The 19,391-nt window shown below is 46.1% G+C and overlaps 1 protein-coding gene across 1 annotated transcript; it reads right to left on the bottom strand.

Annotated features, from left to right (window-relative positions):
• Positions 1-5,478: 5,478 nt before the first annotated feature.
• Positions 5,479-16,091, bottom strand: LOC112120656 (protein maestro-like). The gene is made up of 6 exons (XM_026663044.1): positions 16,068-16,091; positions 11,016-11,162; positions 9,656-9,838; positions 8,592-8,747; positions 7,575-7,677; positions 5,479-5,576 (listed from the first exon to the last, which is right to left on the bottom strand). Exons 1-6 carry the CDS (start codon positions 16,089-16,091, stop codon positions 5,479-5,481), a joined length of 711 nt encoding a protein of 236 aa, XP_026518829.1.
• Between the last annotated feature and the right edge of the window lie 3,300 nt (positions 16,092-19,391).

The raw sequence follows: 19,391 nt of genomic DNA, 5'->3' as shown, positions 1-19,391 counted from the left end.
ACTACACATTCCTAGCGCACAGTTCCAAAGGTTACGATGTGTACTTCATCGTTAGACAGTTACTGAAGGAAAAGATGTGCCTAGAATTGATCACTCAGGATAGTAAACTAATGTATGTGGAAGTTAAGGTCCTGGGCATTCGTTTTATAGACTCTTTAAACTTCTTGCCCATGAAGCTTAGCAAGCTCCCACAGGCGATGGGGTTTGAAGGGTATTTTCCACATTTTTTTAACACTTGAGAAAATCAAAATTACATGGGGCCTATGCCTGGCGTGGAGCACTGTGGTGTAGAAAGCATGATGCCCAGGGAAAAAGCAGAGTTTCTCGACTGGTATCGGGACCATAGGTATGAGATGTTTGACTTGCAGAAAGAGCTCGCGTATTACTGTGAGCAGATGTCAAAGTTTTGAGACAGGCTTGTATCCTATACAGAAAAGAGATTATGAAAATGACGGAGAAGGGAGATATAGTAGAGAGAGGACCTGGTAAATTCACTGAGATAAAACTGTGTATAGACCAACGATATCCGCCTATATTACAAACCTAACCCCAGGGAAGAAATTCACTATTATGATTTTTCCAGCCTGTACCCTTTCGTAAGCAAAACCCAAGAATACCCTATCGGACACCCCAATATACTTTATGACAAATTTGGACCCCTTGCAAATTATTTTGGAATTGCAAAAGTTAAAATGTACCCCCCACGAGGCTTCTTTTCCCCATTGTTACCTGTGAGAGTGGGTAACAAGCTTATGTTCCCGCTATGACAAACCTGTGCTGAAACCGAGCAGCGGGAGACGTGCATCCATACTGATGAGGAGAGGGCCATCCTGGGGACTTGGTGCACGGTGGAATTGAATGCGGCCATAGCGAAGGGGTACACAGTGGCTAAAATATATGAAATCTGGCATTTTAATGAAAAATCTGATGAACTGTTTTCAGAGTACATAAAATTACACCTCCACCAGAAACAAGAGGCTTCAGGGTATCCCAGCTGGTGCACAGACAAAGAAAAACAAAATCAGTACATTAACGATTTCTACCAGAAAGAAGGCGTGCATTTACGCCAACACGAGATCAGGTTTAACCCCGGTAAACGCCAAATCACTAAACTGTTTTTAAATTCTCTGTGGGGTAAATTCGGCCAAAGAACAAACCTACCCAATAGCAGCATCGTGAGAGACCTTGACGAACTCTTTCAGTACCTGTTTCCCCCCCCCACTACGAGGTTTCATCCTGTGAGTTTATCGACGATGAAACAGTGTGCGTGTCTTGGAAGCATGCAAAAGACTAGTACTCAGTCTCTGGAAATACCAATGTTTTCATAGCCTGTTTCACCACTGGTTACGCCCGCTTAGAACTATACAACCTGCTAGACAGGTTGCAAGAGCGGTGCCTGTACCACAACACTGACTCGGTGAGATCTGTGAAAAGGGAGGGTGACTGGAATCCCCTCTGGGGGATTATTTAGGGGACCTCACGAGCAAGATCCCGCCAGATCAACACATCACCCAGTTTGTGTTGGCAGGCCCGAAAACATACGGGTATAAGCTGTAGAGAGGAAAGGCCTGTATGAAAGTCAAAGGTATTACCCTAAACGTAGCAAACTGTGAAAAGATCAACTTCGACAGTCTGAAAGATCTAGTCCTGGACTATTGCACGGGCCTGTGAGAAAACACCTCAAAAAAGATAGAGGTGCAGCAGCCCTCTTATCGTAAGAAACAAAAATCAATGGCAAATAGAGACAAAAACCCTTAATGAAACACAAAGTCATTTACAACAAGAGGGTCCTAGGAGAAGGGTTTAAAACCTTGCCCTACGGCTTTTAAAATAGATATGAGGTGGAAACACCTCTTTTCTGCAATTCTCGTGGGGCCTAGCAACTGTGGGAAAAGTTACTTTATAAAAAATGTGTTGGATAATGCCAAACAAACATTGTCTGTTATGCCTGAGAATATTGGATAACATGGCTATCAAAATCATTGCAAGATACGCATGTCTGGGCTTGTTGAAACGTGTTTTGAGCAAGGCTAGGCATGCCCAAGAATTTAAATTTAGTTTTTACAAAATTCATCACCATCCGGTCGTTTTGCACTAAAGTCATTAGAACAGAATTTTAAAATCCAGTCAAAAGATAAACCCTTGCTACGATGATGTAAGAAAAAACACGCAGTGATAGCTGCAGGCGACAGAGCAGGGGTCTTGTAATTGTCTATTGTGAAACACAATGTCTGTGGCATTTTTGTTTAAAAATTGCATAATGCTTTTAGGAAACAACACGCTGTTTGGGGGGTGCCTGTATGAGTCAAAAAACTCTCCACGGTTACGCTCCGCCAGATACAAGGCGAGCCAGTGTTCACCAAGTTGGTTGTGTGGATGCGTGTTGACCACCAAAGCTAGGGGTCTCTGAGACAGCTTGCTGCCAGGGAGCCAATCACAAGGGAACACATCTAAGAAATTCTTTTTCGTGTAATGGGCCATTGATAAGACATGTGAGAGCTGCACGGTGTCCATGTTCACATATAGTCAAACAGAACGTTTCTCCTCTGATTTATCTCTATGACGTTATCAAAAACCCCATACACGATCATATTGAGGGTGACGGTTAAAGCCTTCCCAAAACGTATTTCTGTTCTCAGGTTCCCGGTTTTAATCAGGGAATAGTGATCGGCGCATTGCTGGTCGGGAGATGGGTCAAAGGCAAACAAGGTGTAACCCTGTGCAAACTCCTCACAGTCGATTAACAGAGAACGATCTTTCATGTGTTTACCAGCTGTCTGTACCACATTCATGTATTCTCTCACGCAGCGTCCTGCCTCGAAGTCTGGTTGCAGAGGCTTGGTTGGTATCTGTTCACCATCTACATACAAGGCCAAAAAATTAATATCATAATGTTGAAAATGAAAGGGATTTTCTGTGTAACTTCTGCTAAAGGCATCATTATCCACAAACCCCAGGATAAGCATTTTGGGTAACTGTCCCAAAAACAGGTTCTCTGGGTTACTGACCCTGCTGCTCGCGGGGATGCTAAACACTTTCATTCTCACACAGTCCATGGGATATTTAGCATTAGCGTTAAGCAGGGCCTCCGTGTGCCCCAGATGAACACTCGGGGCCACCCGTACTTTCTTCACAAAAAGGGATACTGACACAATGCCATTAAACAGAAGGCGTCTTTACTGCATGTCAGTTTAATTTTCACATCCACTCCGTTCAATAAAAGTTTTTCTTGAAAAAACAGGTCGCTGTGTAGATGATCCAGCAGCTCTACCGTCCTGCTCTGGGCAGTCAGCTTTGCACTCCTCACAAACCCTAGATTCCCGCCATCCAACTCTGTTTCTTCGTCTTGTCTGGCAGTGTCTTTGTAAAACAGGCCAGTGGAAAATTGCGTGGTAAAGGTGTCGTCGCTGTAATTGAGCGCCGATTCTATAAAGGCCCTGTAAGGGTAACAGTTGTTGCTTTGGCTTACAAGGCGGTCTCCCAGCGTGACATCCAACTGACTGAAAACAGAGGCCACGGGGTAATTCACCAGGCCCGCTTCGGCGTCCATGGAGAGTTCAGTTCCGTCTTCTTTTACAATCTTGCAACATAGATACAGCAGCGTGTTGTTTAAATCCATATAATCGATGCCATTCCCTGCTATAAAAACATCAATGGGGGCAGACTCCGTAACAGCCGATAGAGGCGGCACCTCAATGTAGATGCTTTTCTCAATGCTGGTCTGGGTAGGGGCTATTTGAAACAAGTCTAGTTCGGATTTGGTGCACTCTTCAGACCCGCAGTGAACAAAAGCCATGTTGATTAAAATATCTCTCTTTTACCAGGCGGAGAGCATCTTCTCTTTCGCCCAGGCTTCCTCTTGGACTTTCGCTTATGGCTGGCCCTGCGCATCAAAGCCCTTCTTTTAAAGTGTATTGGGGGACCAGTGCGTTGCAGGTATGATACATTTCTCTTTCTCTTCCTCCTTTTAATGTACATCAGCCCCGATCCTTCCTGTGAAGCTGTATTCGAGTCGGTTTGTGTAAAGTGTAAGCATCCTGGTCTGAAAGCCAAGCTGTTACCTGTCTTCTAGTTAAAGTTTTACTATGCTTTTTGGCCACTTGAAAAAGAGGATTCATCGCGCCAAAGCTCCCAACTTCCCTGGGGGTATAATATATTTTCTTTAACAGAGTCATCTGTGGAGACATGACTGTTCCCGCTACAGTCTTTTACTAACACAAGTATGGAGGAACACACATTCATATGGACACATTTAAATAAGTTTTATTCATTGCCTGGTTTAACACAACCTTTTACAGCCGCCTGTAAAAATGGATGCCATGACCCCTACAATGAGGGAGTCTGATCTGGTTCATTCTTCTATTTTGTCCTTTTCTGGATTTTCCTCTTGAGATCTGTGTCTCAGACAGGAGCAAAAACAGCTGATGCATGATATATTTACTCCCACAGGGCTACCGATGTGTAAATTCTCAAAGGCCTCTAGAAAGACATCGTCGATCTGTTGAGAGATTTTCAGACAAAAAACAGTGTAAGCACCCCACTGCTTGTTTTTAGATTTATGCAATGCCAGGTCGATTCCTAACCCCATTACACCCCCATGATCAACCGTCGCTTCTTAATCATTCATTTACCTGAGCGACGTCTTTCCCGTTCACCTTGTCCACTGGTGACTCCCCCAAGCCATGATCCTCTTCCAACTTTAGGGGGGTGGACAATGAGAGGCCGTCACACTCATTGGTTTGGGTTTCGGGGTCGGGTTCCAAGGTATCTATCAACGGTGGAGTCAAAGGGCCCTCCTTGGAACTGTCACTGCTGTAGCACTTTCTCCATACAAGTCCAAAGGTCCTCGGGGCTAAAACAAAGTCTGAAGTTCTCACGGGGGTGGTAGAGGAGTCCATGTTTCCTCTCAGCCTTTCCACAATTTCTAAAACATGTCTTCTTGGTAAGAGATTGCCTCCTCTGCCCGGTACTGGGACTTATGGGGTGATGGTTCTGCACTCTGATTGGCAGAGGGCGTTGGGAGGAGTCCTTAGAGGGGTCACATGACCCTCTTCTGGGCGGTTCACCCCATCCAAGAACCTGGCCTATTTTGGCCAAATCTCCTCTTGGGGCGGTCCTCTGCAGCCAAAACCCATCGCAATTGGTAAAGAGTGGTGGGAGGAGTTCTTAGAGGGGTCACACGAAACACTTCTGGATGGGTCACCCCACCCCAGAATTCCCCCCAGTTGGTCAAATCTCTTGGGGTGGTCCCCAGTGGCTGAAACCCCTCCTGATTGGTAGAGGGCAGTGGGAGGAGTTCTTAGAGGGGCCACATGACACATCTTGCTTCTGGTTATGTGTCCGCCTTGACCCCGGAAGTAATACTCCATGGGTGTGGGACTTCTGGTGACTGGTGGGCAAGGGGTGGGGTTAACGTTTGATTGACAGTAGGGCCCTTATAGTACTGGAGCGCCTTCTTCTGTTTGTCTCCGTTCCGCTTCAGTCCCCAATCTCTTGCCCAGAACAGATGTCACTTATGATCTCAGTTGTCACCAGCTGGACAGTGGGACTTGGGTCTTTCTGTAGGACCTGGAGAGCTGAAATTACAGAGGACAATACGTTAGTGAACAGACTGTCAAATCACAGCTAAGTGTGATCACAGAACCTTGAACTACCTGAGCAGAATGATCACATGGAAAAATGTGAGACTGGGCTCAGTCCTTCTATTGGGATGGAAAATACATGAGAGATGAATATGCCTCACTTTTCATATAGTCACCCCTGCCTGAAATAGCTGGAGACTTATTACCTCTGAATACCGCACTACAGCAGCTCTCCAATACAAACAAAGCTTTAGGTTCCTCTACTGGGTCCCTTCCATGCTCTCAACTAGGGGGAGACCCTGACTCTACCAGAAAGTCATCCACTCTGCTGTAAATGGAAGAAGGCCCATTGTTTCAATAGCTTCCACTTTTAAGTTTATTTTCCATCTCTATTCAGGAGACACTGCCTGAGCTCAAATAAACCTGGAATTTAACAGAAGCCAGGTCCAAGCTGGTTTATGCATGATACAGGGCACCTACTGGAAGAAAAATTGCTGGTGGGAAATTTGAGGTAGCAGAAAGTGGCTACAACTTCTTCTCACCTGGGGAGTCCACAGAGAGCCAATAAAGCCCAAAGAGTGGATAGCACTGGCTGTGGAGGGGGCATTGCCAGGACAACCAGGAGATGTACTGACTCATATCACACCTTCTGCAGCTTCCTCCTTCAGGGAAAATTAAAGCGGACTTTCTACTGGGCAAGAGTGAATTTGTCCTTTGCTGTGTGGCTGATGCACTTTGCACCAGTGGTAACGGTTACAGCTGCTTGTCAGCTAAATTCCTTTAGAACTCACTAATGAACAGGACTTCAGCTGTATTTATTACTTACACATCAGCAGATGTTCCAGGTCCAGCCATTTCATACGCTGCCTGTCTGTGTGTTCCAGGATGATGCCTAAATACACAATGTAAAATAAACAACAACAATAATAATAAAACCTTCCCTTGTTGAGTGCAAAGTGATATTAGCAGCCCCTAGACACGTCTTTGGCATCTCCTACTGTGGGCCTAAGGGTGAGCTGTGGGCAAGAGGATGCTAGAGCAGTTTAGAGTCCACACTGAAGAGAATGAGAGAGACATTTTTTAAAAAGAATGTTTCCATAAAACCCATTTGCTTGAAACAGTCTGTGTTCCTCTTGCCACTGCTGTCAGTTATTGGAGACATACTAAGATAGTGTCTTGGTCTAGTGGTCTGTGCAAAGGACTGGGGCCAGGAATAAGTGAGTTCTAAGCAGGGATCTCACAAGGTGACTGATAGGTGAGACGTAGGCCACAATGCCTGCCTGTCTCACATGGGTGTGCTAGGGTGAAGAGGGTACAGGGCCAAAGAGGAGGAACCTAATGCTCCCTTGACAAGGTGGTGTGGCCAGGAACCTGAAACAACAGGTGCTATGGGGAGGTGGGCTGCATGCCTCCCAATGATGAAGTAGCAGTGAGGAGCACTGAACAACACTGTGGGTAGGTCTGCACTTTGATCTAGGGGTATCACTCCCAGTTCAATGGGACATGCCCACACTGGCTCTGACAGCGATAGCATGCTAACATTAGAATGTAGCTAAGGCAGCACGAGCAGTGGGAGGAACTAGCCACCTTGAGAATAGACTTTGGGGTTTGGATGGGATCATACTTGGGGTGGTTAAACCTCCTGCTGCTCCTGCCATCGCAACTACTCTCTATTTTTAGCATGCAGGACTAGTGCGGGTACATCTCATCAAACTGGGAATTATACACCCAGCTCAAAGTGTAACCATGCCCTACGTGACAATGTCCCTGCCTCTACTACTAAATGACTGCACCGTGCTTTCCCTGCAATGATCCCGAAGCACTGATAGCAACTAATCCACCACACTGGAGAGGTAGGGATATTAACATCTCCATCTATGGATGGGAAGCTAAGGCACAGAGAGATTAATGGCAGCTCAGCGCTGCACAGTGGGATTGTTTCTGTCTCCCTCAATGGAAATACCAAAAGGGACACTGGGCATCATCTCTCACCAGCTAAGTTGGCTGCAACTGCCCGGATCTCTTCCCAGCTGCTATAGAAGTACGTGATGGTGATTTGGTACAATTTCTCCAGCAGCTCTGCATTCTCTTTGGCCTAGAGGGAATCAGGGACACATGAGCTCTCTCTGGCTAGAAGTGCCCTTTGACTGCCAGCACATGCTTTTACGAACCACAGGTAAATAAGATAGAGAACAGGTGGCTGGGTAGAAGTGGGAACAATGGGAATCTGTGGCAGATTTACATTTCCCATCACCCTCAGTCATATATCCTACTCTTACAGTTATTTACATTATCCATCACACATCCCCCCCCCCCCACCTCTACACCACCACTCCAGTCAATAATCTCAGACAGTTCAACAGCTTACTCACAAGGTATCTGCAAATGTCCACGTGGAGCTGTTCAGGCTTCAGCTTGGCTGTGCCACCAAGGTGCTCATTAATTGCACTTTGGAGTCTCTTCAGTCCCAAAAATGGGAAACAGAGTTGAAACGTAGCTCTGCATTCCTGAAAAAGAGTGTCACACCATTGAATTGTTCCCTACCGAGTGCTATGTTCATTCAAAGGGAACTCATCTGCGTGACTGCTCATCTGTTCCAGGATCAAAAAAAGGGATTCATCTGGATGTAATTGGCAGAAAACATGCAGGAATGACTAATAGACGGGAGGGCTTCAACTGAATCCTGGAGATAGCATCAATGTCTTTTGGGAACAGATATACCGATGAAAGCTGCTACACCAGGCATAGGTGTGGTCTCTCTGTTCTGGGGAGGCAGGGGCCTGGGGTGCAGAGACAGACAGGAACAGAGACCTGTCGGTGTCAGACCCGTGACCTCTCCTGGATTCTGGTGAGGCAGCCATGGACCAACCTGGCTGGAACTGACTCAGCAGGAGGGCAATGAACTGAGGGGAGAATTTGGGCCTCCACAGCAGGCAGGAATAGCAGAGCTCCCCTGACATTGGGAGGAAGATTCCTTTTGCTTAGTAAATAAGTCACTGTCGGTCTTACCATTGAAATCTCAGGGTTTGGGTCTTGCAGATGCAGCAGAAGTGTGACCCAGCTCTTTTTAACCTGGTCGGCGAAATAGGTCTTCCATTTTCTCTTTGTCAGCCGGGCCAGGATGCCAAATAGGACAAAGGCCATTGAGCGAAGAGCATCATCCTCCTACAGCCAAGAAAGCCCCGCAAGTTAGTAACTAAGAGACAATCACATCATGCACTTTGTACAGCCATCTCTTCTACGCTAAAGTAGAGTGATTCCAACTACAGCTAGTGGGAAAAACGGTAATTAACCAATTTTTTGTTCAAATTTGCTGATTCATCAAATATCTTAGAGACAGTTCAGTTTTGATGAAATTCCTCCGGAAGCCAGGTAGGGGTCCTTAGAAACTTGCCTGGTGTCTTTCCAGTGCACCCATCCAGCTCTGTAGCAGCCAATCTAGCAGGCTGATTGGGATCGTGGGCTTCCAGGCCCCCAGCTTCTGGGACCCTGGGAGTCCTGGCTCTCAAATTTGCAACTCCCTGGCACCTCTAGCTCCCAGAGTTTCCTGGGTTCCCAGCACCGGGATAGTCTGAGAGCAGACTGCCCTGGGCCAACGCTTCCAATAGAGCTAGGTTGAGAATAGTAATTCTGTTTCACAAGGAGTTTTGAACTTTGGGGAGAGGGGTTCCCACAAATAGGAACAAACCCCAAATTTGAAATCTCTAAATTCTGTGCAAAACAGAATGATCATTCCAACCCTCTCACATAAAAATGGTATAGAACAGGCCCAACACTCTCTATTGTACTGTGTAACCCCCATTTCATGGTTATCTAGCTACCTAATCTAGTATTCAGACTTTCTTTGAGGTTCTCAGTGGCAATAAAGAAGAATAGAAGGGTGAGACTGTGGGAGCAGGGATGTCATCCCCATCCTCCTAATGTTCTCCTCCTCCGTAAAACACCTCTCTTCCCTGGGGCCTAAAATCTCTTCACTCCAACATGAGCAATGCCCAGGGAGTCCACATCACGCATTGTAAATGGAGTCTAATCAAGATCGGTTGAACTGGGGTTGGAGAGATCTGTTCACATACATCGTCAAAGTAAGTCCGGATCTGTTGGGTGAGGTCTTTGAAGGAGGAACCTATGTCCTTCTCTTTCAGCGCCTTCAGGACTTTGGCCAGTGCTTTCATGCTCTCGCCAATGACTTCCGAACTCAAAATGTCATGTAAGGCCCCGATCAGTATGTCCAGAAGAAACTTCTTGTACTTTTTCACCTGTACAAACATATGACATTAAAGAACACTTATCACTGATCACACTTCTAATAAGTTTTCTTTAGCAGTTATGAAGCTGTGGGAATTTCATCAACCCCGTCTCCCCCCCAGAGACCTATAGCTATATTTCAGACCAGGTGCTAGCTACAATGAGCCCAACTTGGTGCCATAATACACCTGTGTAATCCTATTATTAGATTCCTAGTTACTTAGATTCCAAGGCCAAAAGGGACCATTGTGATTATCTGGTCTGACCTCCTGCATAACATACAACTTCCCCGAAATAGTCTCTGTTTGAACTAGAGTGTATCTTTTAGAAAAACATCCAATCTTGATTTTAAAATTGCTAGTGACAGAGAATCCCCCACCACCTTTGGTAAATTGTTCCAATGGTTAATTAAAATTACCATTAAAAATGTATGCCTTATTTCCAGTCTGAATTAGCCTAGCTTCATTTTTCCCCATTGAATCTTGTTATACCTTTGTTTGCTAATGTGAAGAACCCATTATCAAAATTTATTCCCCATGTGAGTAGTTATAGACTGTCCTCAAGTCACTCCTTAACCTTCCCTTTGTAAAGCTAAATAGATTGAGCTCCTTGAGTCTATCACTAAAGGTATATTTTCCAATCCTTTGATAATTCTTGCGACTCTTCTCTGAATCCTCTCTAATTTATCAGCATCCTTCTTGAATTGTGGATACCTGATCTGGACACAGTATTCCAGCAGTGCTCACATGAGTGCCATATTCAGAGGGAAAATAACTTCTTTACTCTTCTTCAAGATTCCTCTGTTTATACCTCCAAGGATCATTTCAACTCTTTTGGCCACAACTTCATATTGGGAGCTTATGTTCAACTGATTATCTGCCATGACTCAAGTTTTTTTCAGCATCATTGCTTCCTGGGATAGAGTCTCTCATCCTGTAAGTATGGCCTGCATTTTTTGTTCCCAGATGTATACATTTACATATGGTCATATTAAAGTGCACATGGTTGACTTATGCCCAGCTTACCAAAGGATCCAGCTTGCTCTATATTTACTGCAAAGAGGTTACTAGGGTATATGAGAGAGCAGAATTTGGCCTAGTGCATTTTGTGCAGCCTCTGTAAACTCTGAACAACTCTCTCTCTTGGTTTCTCTAGTTATGCTGCATTCTATTCAGTAATCTCTCTTACCTTCTCAGGTGCCCCATAGACTAAATTTCCCAGGCCTCTCACAGCCATCTGGCGGACAATGCTGTTCCTATCGTGTGACCTTTCTTCCAAGATGCTCAGGACAGACTTAAGGAACTTCTTCTCCCTTAGCATGGGATCACTCATTAGCTGAAATAAAATCAACATGTCCATTAGCCCCAATATGATCATTAAGATTGGCAATATAATTTGAGCAGACATGGAATACACTAAAAACAACAAGGAGTCCTCCTACAGCCACAGTCTTGTGGATACAGACTAATATGGCTACCCCTCTGATACTTGGCACATAAGACACTGTAACTTTATTATTCCACACAAATGAGAAATGTCTTAAAACATGGAGCTTTCCTTTTGGGCACTATCATAGGGATCCACTCACCTCTTGAGAGCCTCTTAGTGGCTGGGTCTGGTACCACACTCCTTTTCTCACCCCTAGCGCACCCTGCCAGCCGACCTCAGTGAGTCTTCTGTGTCTCAGGCCTCTGGCTGCGTCCCAAAGTCCAAATGAACCCCTTCTGGGGTAGTCAAGAACAATCCCATTGCCCTCACTAGGGTCTCCAACCCCAACTCTGGGTTCTTGAAATTCTGCTCTTTGTTCAAGCTCTCCATAAGCATTGTCCCCTCCGTGGGGCTTATGCCACTGTAGATGGTAGGGGAACCAGGGCCTGCCCATAACTCTGGGTTCCAAACCATGGACCCTGGAAACAGTAGCTAGGCACTGCCTGATTTCAGTTCATTTTTGCTTCTTCCTACCGGCCACTTTTAGCTTCATCCTCACCTCCGGGTTAAAGTTCTTAGGGACCCTCTTCCTGCAAATCCAGCTTAAGCAAATGCTGCCAGAATCAAACTCTGGCTATCCCCTGAATTTCTGTGGCCAGAGAGCAGCACCCTTTCTTGCCCCTCCAGGTCCTGCCAGGAACTGACCCGCTAAGGCCCTGCAGCTCCTTTTAGCTGAGCCTGATGGGCTCTGATTGGCTGCTTTCATGAGTCCTCTCTAGTCAGACCCAGATTTGTGGCTGTTTTCCTGGGGCAGGGTGTAGTAGGACCACGGGGCCTCTTGTAAGGAGCCTCAAAGCCCAGGTACAGCCCATCACAGGCACAGATCGATTGTTTTTCTTAGAACCAGATGAGCCCCTAAGATAGTTGCTTAGCATAAGTGGGAAATATGATGCCGATGTTAGAGGAAGGTTGTGGAAAGGGCGGATGGTCCAGCTGTTATCACACTAGCCCAGGACTTAGGAGACCCAGGTTCAATTTCCTGCTCCCTCAAAGACCTTGGGCAAGTCACTTAGCCCTTCTGTGGATCAGCTCCCTGCCTGTAAAATAGGAATCATTGTGCTTCCCTACCTCCCAGGAGTGTCGTGGGGATACAGACATTAAAGAGTTTTGAGGTACTCAGATACTACAGTAATGAGAACCTAAGATAGATGTGAATGTATTTGTATGTTGCTTGTTTTATAGTATTAGGACACTAGGTTCATTCAGAAGATCTGCTGAGCTAAACCAAAATCAGGAGCTGTTGGTTAGTATCAGCACTAGGACTTGGCAGAAGAGGTCCAGGAATTCAAACTCTGTCTGTATCTCTCTCAGCCAGCACCAGTGGTTGTGTAGCTAGCATAGGCAATGACAGCAATAAAAATATCAGAGAGAGAATGACTCAGAAAGATGTAATGAAATTCCTTGTGAGGTTTCCATATAAAGGAGGACCCATTCTACTATCTAAAATGACAATTACTCCTATGAACTGAACTGTCCAACTCCCGAAAGAAAGGCAAACATGAGACAACAGTCTAATGGTGAAACTGCTCTTCAGAACCCTCTGTCTTACCTGGGCAAGGAAAGCTGTGCTGGTGACTCGGAGGTTTTCTGTTGGGGAATTCACCCAGGGGAGGAGGCTCTGTAAGATCTCAGGTGTTATTAGTCCAGATCTTAGCAGAACACTGGAAGACAAAATAAACCGCTTATGGGGTAGATTGCACACTTCAAAAACTCAGCTGCTCTGAGCATACAGCACTGATATCTATGAATGGGAGCTGTGTGTTTCCACCCAGGGCACCCCCCACAAAGCTATAAACTGGAGGTTCCCTCTCAGCCACTCTATTTGCTACTGATTCCCAAGGATAAAATCATGCCTCCTAGATCTCTTACCTCACCAGCAGACACACTCCCTCATGGTGAGTCTTGGGGTTTTCAAGCAGACTCTGTGTTCTCTGCTCCCTGAGCGCTCTCACCAGTCTCTCATTCCCAGCTTTGAAAAGCACAGCCTCTAATGCTTGGCTAGAAAGCCTGGGGAAAGAGAGGCACAGAACTGCAGCAATCAGTAGGAAGGTGCAGCCTGAACAGAGCGAGGAAGCCCTGGTTACTTGTCAGGTCTGCTGTTCATCGACAGTTCATCCACTGGCAATATCCTGGACACCAGTGTCCCTGGAAGGACTTGATGCCGGGAGGTAAGTTTCAGTCTCATACATCTCATATGACTAGTTTTGCTAGGGACAAAATTTTGCAGTCATTTTTCCCTTTCTGCAAGGAGTCTGGGCACTAGCAGAGTACAATGATATGGAAAAGATACATGATCAGGACCCAAACACTGGGGGCATAGAGTGTGGTGATCACTAATGGACATTTATGATATGACAGAGAGCTGAGGGTTTGCACTTGAATCAGCACTCTGGTCACTATTAGTACTAATTTGGTTCCTCACAGAAGGCCTAATTGGACAGAGGTGTACCTGATTACGAGGTCAGATTGGGGCTAGTGAGTCAAGGAACCAATCATTCCATTAACAGGGAAACTGTGTAAAAGGACATGGGCAGGAGCTCTTTGAGGGGAACAGACAGAGAAAGAAACTTGGGTGACCAGATGTCCCGATATTTGGGGCTTTATCTTATACGGGTACCTGTTACCCTCCACCCCCTGTCCTGATTTTTCACACTTGCTGTCTGGTCACGCTAGGAGAAACAGAAAGACAAAAAGCTAGGAGAGCCTGACAAAGTGAGGTCTCTGAGTGGAAACACCTTAGCCCCCACTTTTGGAGAAGAGTTTAGAAAGTTGAGATACAATACAAAGGTGCTATGTATTGGTAGGGGGATTAAATAGACTATATGTTGGTGCTTACAAGCAAGAAAGTCTCAACGCGGTCTGTGTTTGTGGAAGATGTGGGGGTGCAACACCCCTCTCTGTCACAGCTGGGGGCTCATCAGGGATTTCCCTGTTATCTATGCAAATGGAGAGCCTGTTGGAGAAGCCGGTGTAGAGGTTTTGGCAGTCCGGGTGATGGAGGGAACACTGAAATGGGTGGTGAAGCAGCAAAGAGAAGTGTAGAACAGGGGTTCTCAACCTTTCTGTTTCTGAGCCTCCCCCCACCCTCAACATTCTACAAATACTCCATGGCCCAGTTCCAGGCCTCTGCCCTGCCAGGCATCAGAGTTTGGGGCTCCTGGCTCTGGTTTTTAACCTCATGGCGTGCAGAGGCTCGGGGCTTTAGTGCAGGTGCTGGGCCTCAGGGCTCCAGCGTGGCTGGGCTCAGAGCTTCAGCTTTCTGCCCTAAGCCCCAGCTAGTCTAATGCCAGCCCTGCTTAGCGGACTCCCTAAAACCGGCCTGGTTGAGAACTGCTGGTGTAGAAGACCCTACAGACCTTCCAACAATCCCACCATGCAGAAAAACAGCCTTTGCTTGCCTGGTAGGTTTAACAGCAAAGGAGCCTTCAGGAATTTATACAGGAGCAAGCCCAGGTCTGGCAACAACTCCTCCAAAGTTTGGCCAGTCCTGTGACAGGAAATGGAAACCAGGCACAGGAGATCAGACTCTGTAAAATGGGACCTGCGAACAACCCTGATGTGTTTTTGGTTACTCTTAAAGGAGCAGCAGTGAGACCTCATAGGGACAGAACAATGTGGGGCCTTCAACTGACACCCTATTTAACCGGGGAAGCACATATATGGGTCTTAGTGATTAGTGGGCAAGAGATTATGACATGATTAAGGCAGCCATGCTGGACTAGGTGGGGCCTGTCCACAGAAAAGTACTGCCAGAAATGGGGAGTTGAAAGATGGATTGAGGGATTATGCCTCTGTGCATTTGGACAGAAATTAAAAGATTGGGCCACTCATTGGTAAGGCCAGATACTCAAACTGCGGGGGAGATCATGGACTGCATGATTCTGGAAGTTTCTTCAGAGTCTCCCTGAGCATACCCGAGCATGGGTTACGTGGCGCCAGCCAGTTAATCTGGACCCCACAGTTAAAGTTACAGAGGAATTTGCAGAGGCGGACATTCCCAGAGTGAGTCAGTGGTTTAAGGGACTAGATTTGAGAAGGACCAGAGTGCCTCCAGCTGGGAAGGGCAGCAAGAAGAAGAGGGAGGCGCCTCAAGGAACTGTAGTGGGAGCTTATCCTACAGTGTGCTACCGACATAGACGTGAAGGACATCTAAAAAGAGACTGTCCTAAAATGGACTGTGGGTTTGCACAGTTTTGTGGCTGGGATAAGACTCCCAGGCAGGGAAGAAAAAAGAAAGTACCTACCATATCGGTATGGGTAGGGAGGAGCCACCAAAGGGACTAATGGACACAGCTTCATCCTGTTTGTTAATCGGGCAGGAGTTAGTGAAACCCCACTGGATACTTCCCAGAGGTAGGATCAAAACTGAATATGTACATGGGGACAATAAATTCTGCCCAATGGCAGAGGTGACTCTGGAAATCAAGGCGAAGTTTAGGCAGAAACATGTAGGGGTAGTGGATGGATTGCCCCACTGCCTTCTACTGGGCATGGACTGGCATCCCTTTCTAACAGGGACACCAAGGCATGTATGGAGGCTCAGGAGGGTGGAAACAAAACCTGAAGGGCCAGGTAAAGAGGAAATATATGTAAAGGGGCTGGAGGAACCTAGACACGAAAGTACAAGCCACAGAGAAGGTGAGGATGCAGAAGTCCCCTGAGAGACAAGAGGGAGGAGAAAGAAAACAAAGGTCAAGAGTAAAGGTGACTTAAGATCATCCATTGGGGTCAAACAGTCATCAGAGCCCTTACCACCAGGATCTCAGGAGCGGGCATCCCGAGAACACTTTGGAGGGACTCAGCGCAGTCTGTGTTCATGGAAGAGGCCGGGGCACAGCATACCACCCCTCACATATAGGTACCTAAAATAGGCCTGCACATGGGCCAACAGCAGGAGCAGAACACTTGTGTCTGCAGCGCCAGCAATCACCTAGCTAGGTACCCATCCATGTGAACAAATTCAAGTTTTGTGGACAAAGCTTAGGCACCCATGTTTGAAAACCTGACTCACTGTGGCCACTACATAAGACCAGCCTTACTGGGTCAGTCCAATGGTCCATCTAGTCCAGTATACTGCCTTCCAACAGTGGTCAATGCCAGCTTCTTCGGAAGGAATGAACAGAACAGGGCAATCATGAAGTGATCCAATCCCTGTTGTCCAGTCTCAGTTTCTGGCGGTCAGGCCTAGGGACACCCAGAGCTTGGGGTTGTATCCCTGACCATCTTGCCTAATAGCCATTGATGGACCTGTCCTCCATGAACTTATCTAATTCTTTTTTAACCCAGTTATACTTTTGGCCTTCACAACATCCCTTGGCAATGAGTTCCACAGGTTGACCGTGTGTTGTGTGAAGTAGTACTTATGTTTATTTTATAGCCACTGCCCATCCGTGAACAGAGTTTAGATCCTGGTTTCCTAGGAAAATTCAGAGACATTATAAAACCCTGAAGTCTGTAATTTGAGCACCTTGTTGGCACAGAATAAAGAAACACAACAATAATAGAAACTAATAATGTTGTGAGATTGGTGGGAAATGTACATTAATGGGCTATCAGAGCTGAAGTCAACTGATGACTCAGGAATCTCTTAGTGTTAACTGGCGAGGGGCACAGAGTGGGTGCCGAGTGGTCTGGTATGTACATTCTAGTTCACTAAAAGATTGCCATATGAGTCTCAAATAAAAGCCCATGTCACCAATATCATTGTGAAACACATGTACAGATGCGGTGTAAAGAGTCATGTATATGCACTGAAAATTACATTCTTATGATCCGTGTCTAGGGACTAGTCACCAGGAAAGGTGAAAAAATGGTTTTCTTTCAGGGAAGAAATGTTTATCCATCTGTTTCTTGATCTGTAAATTAAGCATGTAGGGTTCACATTCAGTTCAGAAGGACTGTGAGACCTTCAAAGAAAGAAAAGTAACAGGAAGTAGACAGGGGGTGGGGACCCAATTTTGGGGTACACATCAAAGGTGTGCTCTAGTATATTTGGGGAACAAAGAAGACACCCTGGCATCTTTCACTTAGGAAGTAGATGGACAGTGATATGGACAGCGGGGTTGCTATCAGGCGTGGTTGAGAACTTTGGGTGAGAAACATCTTTAGACAGGAGGTTAAGCTGTTGGTTAAGTTTAGTCTCTAAGAGCATGTTATGATTTCATTTTACATGTAACCATTTTTTGCTCGCATTCTTACTCACTATCACTGGAATCTCTGTTCTTTGATCATCTCTGTTCTTGTTTGCACTATAAATATATCTAAGTGCTGTGTGTTTTGCCGTATAGTATAAGTAATAAAGTATAGAGTCTAAAGTATAAGTAATAAACTGGTGTGTACTGTTCCATTGGGAACAGCAGGCCTGGTAATTCTGTGGGTGTTCAGTGGATAAAGGTCTGGACACTATATGGAACGGTGAGAAGACTCGGGGGTTGGTGTGTGCCTATCACTAACTTGTACAAAGAGTCTGAGGAGGCCTGGATGGCAGTGTTTGTTTTGCCAGAGCCTGGTCATTTCAGGGAACTGACCCACATCAGGCACAGACAAGACTTCCTCACTCTAAGGGCAGGCAATGGTAAGGTGCCTCGTAACCCTGGGAACTCCTGGGGAGTGTCACACAACTCTATTGGAATTCTCTTTGTTTCTCTCCCTTCCTTCTAATTACCGGCAAGGGTCGCCCTCAGTATGTTGTATGTCTTCTCGGAATAGCATCCCGCTGCTTATCCTGGGCAAAGGCATCTCTTGTCCTAGGGTTCGGCTGACCTGCTGCAGGAGAACAGGAAACAACTCTGGGAGCAGCTCCTGCACAGCTTTGCTCGACTGCAGTGCTGACACCACCTCAGAGATGGCACATGTTGCCTGAAAGGAGAGAATGGTAAAAAATGAGAGCTCTTCCCAACACCATCACAGCCTCTCTCCCCTTCTGAGATCTGCTGTACGAAATTCTCACTTCTGCCAGTAACTTGAATGACTGCGAGCAACTCGCTTAACTCGTGGCTCAGTTTCCCACATCTGTACAAATGTGGATGACCTACCAAGGCATGTTGTGAGTCCTAAGGAATATTTGCAAAGCACTGTGAGAAACCTGGTTCAAAGACTTGCTAATTGCCAGATGTTATTAAGTAAATCAGCCACGTACTCTAAAACTGCCGTATTTGTTCCACAGACAGTAGAGCTGGACTCAGGGAAACAGTACATCAGAGGAGAAGTGCCCACACAGCAATATTATACCACACTTCTAGCTTTGCATCAGCAGGATTGTCACAGGGCAGAGGAAAGCCTGAAAGACATGTCTGTCTTTACTTACTGAGAGAGGTTCAGCAGCTGCCAAATCCCTGTCGATTTCAGTCTCTGAGGTGATGCAGCCTTCTTGTCTTGTTGGAGTCTTTATCTTGTCTATCAGGATCTTTAGGACTTGAGTGGCAAGCAAGGGGTCTCCCCCCAGAGATCTCCACAGCTCAGCGATGTCACTGCAATTTAACAGAAGTTACATGTGACCCCTGGACACTTTTGTGGCTCAGACTGAATACGTCATATTTAAGTAAAGACCAAATTTTCTCCTTGCCAATGATGAGAAAGTTAGGAGTACTGTCCTCCTTTAACGCTCCTCGTGTTTAAATATTGAGTTTCCAGTTACAGAACTAGGTTAAGTGACCTAGTCTTACTGCAGCCTCACCATTAATACTAGCCTTCAGAAGGACAGGACACAGAGCGCCAACCTTAGTTCCTGCTTTCCCATTTTCCAGTAAATATGGAATCATGAACATGTGGCTACAAAGATCTAGGGTTTGGAAGGCAAGTTGATGAAGGAAAAGCCATATTCCTACTAACTGGTGTGATATAGCACGGCCAGAGGACAGCAGGAGAGTGATAGATGGGAGATATGTAAGCCCCAGGATGATGAGAGCCTTAGTCCCTGTAGAGGGAAGAGAGGCTGCTACAGATTAATTAGAGCACCTGAAACCAATTAAGCCAATTAGAGCACCTAAAGCCAGTCACCTGATAAACCCCCCCTGCTTCAATCAGACAGTTGGAGGAGTTGAAGCAGAGTGGTTTGGTGTTGGAGCAGAGAGCAGT

The sequence above is a fragment of the Terrapene carolina genome, unplaced genomic scaffold (assembly GCF_002925995.2).
Source record: "Terrapene carolina triunguis isolate 2854851 unplaced genomic scaffold, T_m_triunguis-2.0 Scaffold32073, whole genome shotgun sequence".
NCBI classification, from domain to species: domain Eukaryota; kingdom Metazoa; phylum Chordata; order Testudines; family Emydidae; genus Terrapene; species Terrapene triunguis.
The sequence above is the reverse complement of the archived record's forward strand: the minus strand, read 5'-3'. Positions and strand labels throughout refer to the sequence as shown.

What these genes read in the sequence shown, in the direction of transcription:
- LOC112120656 (XM_026663044.1), bottom strand. Translation starts at nt 16,091, where the DNA reads ATGCCCGCTCCTGAGATCCTGGTG. An exon ending in TCTATGGGGCACCTGAGAAG is followed by an intron (nt 9,839 to 11,015) that starts GTAAGAGAGATT and finishes ATGTTTGTACAG; the next exon opens with GTGAAAAAGTACAAGAAGTT. An exon ending in TCCGGACTTACTTTGACGAT is followed by an intron (nt 8,748 to 9,655) that starts GTATGTGAACAG and finishes TCTTGGCTGTAG; the next exon opens with GAGGATGATGCTCTTCGCTC.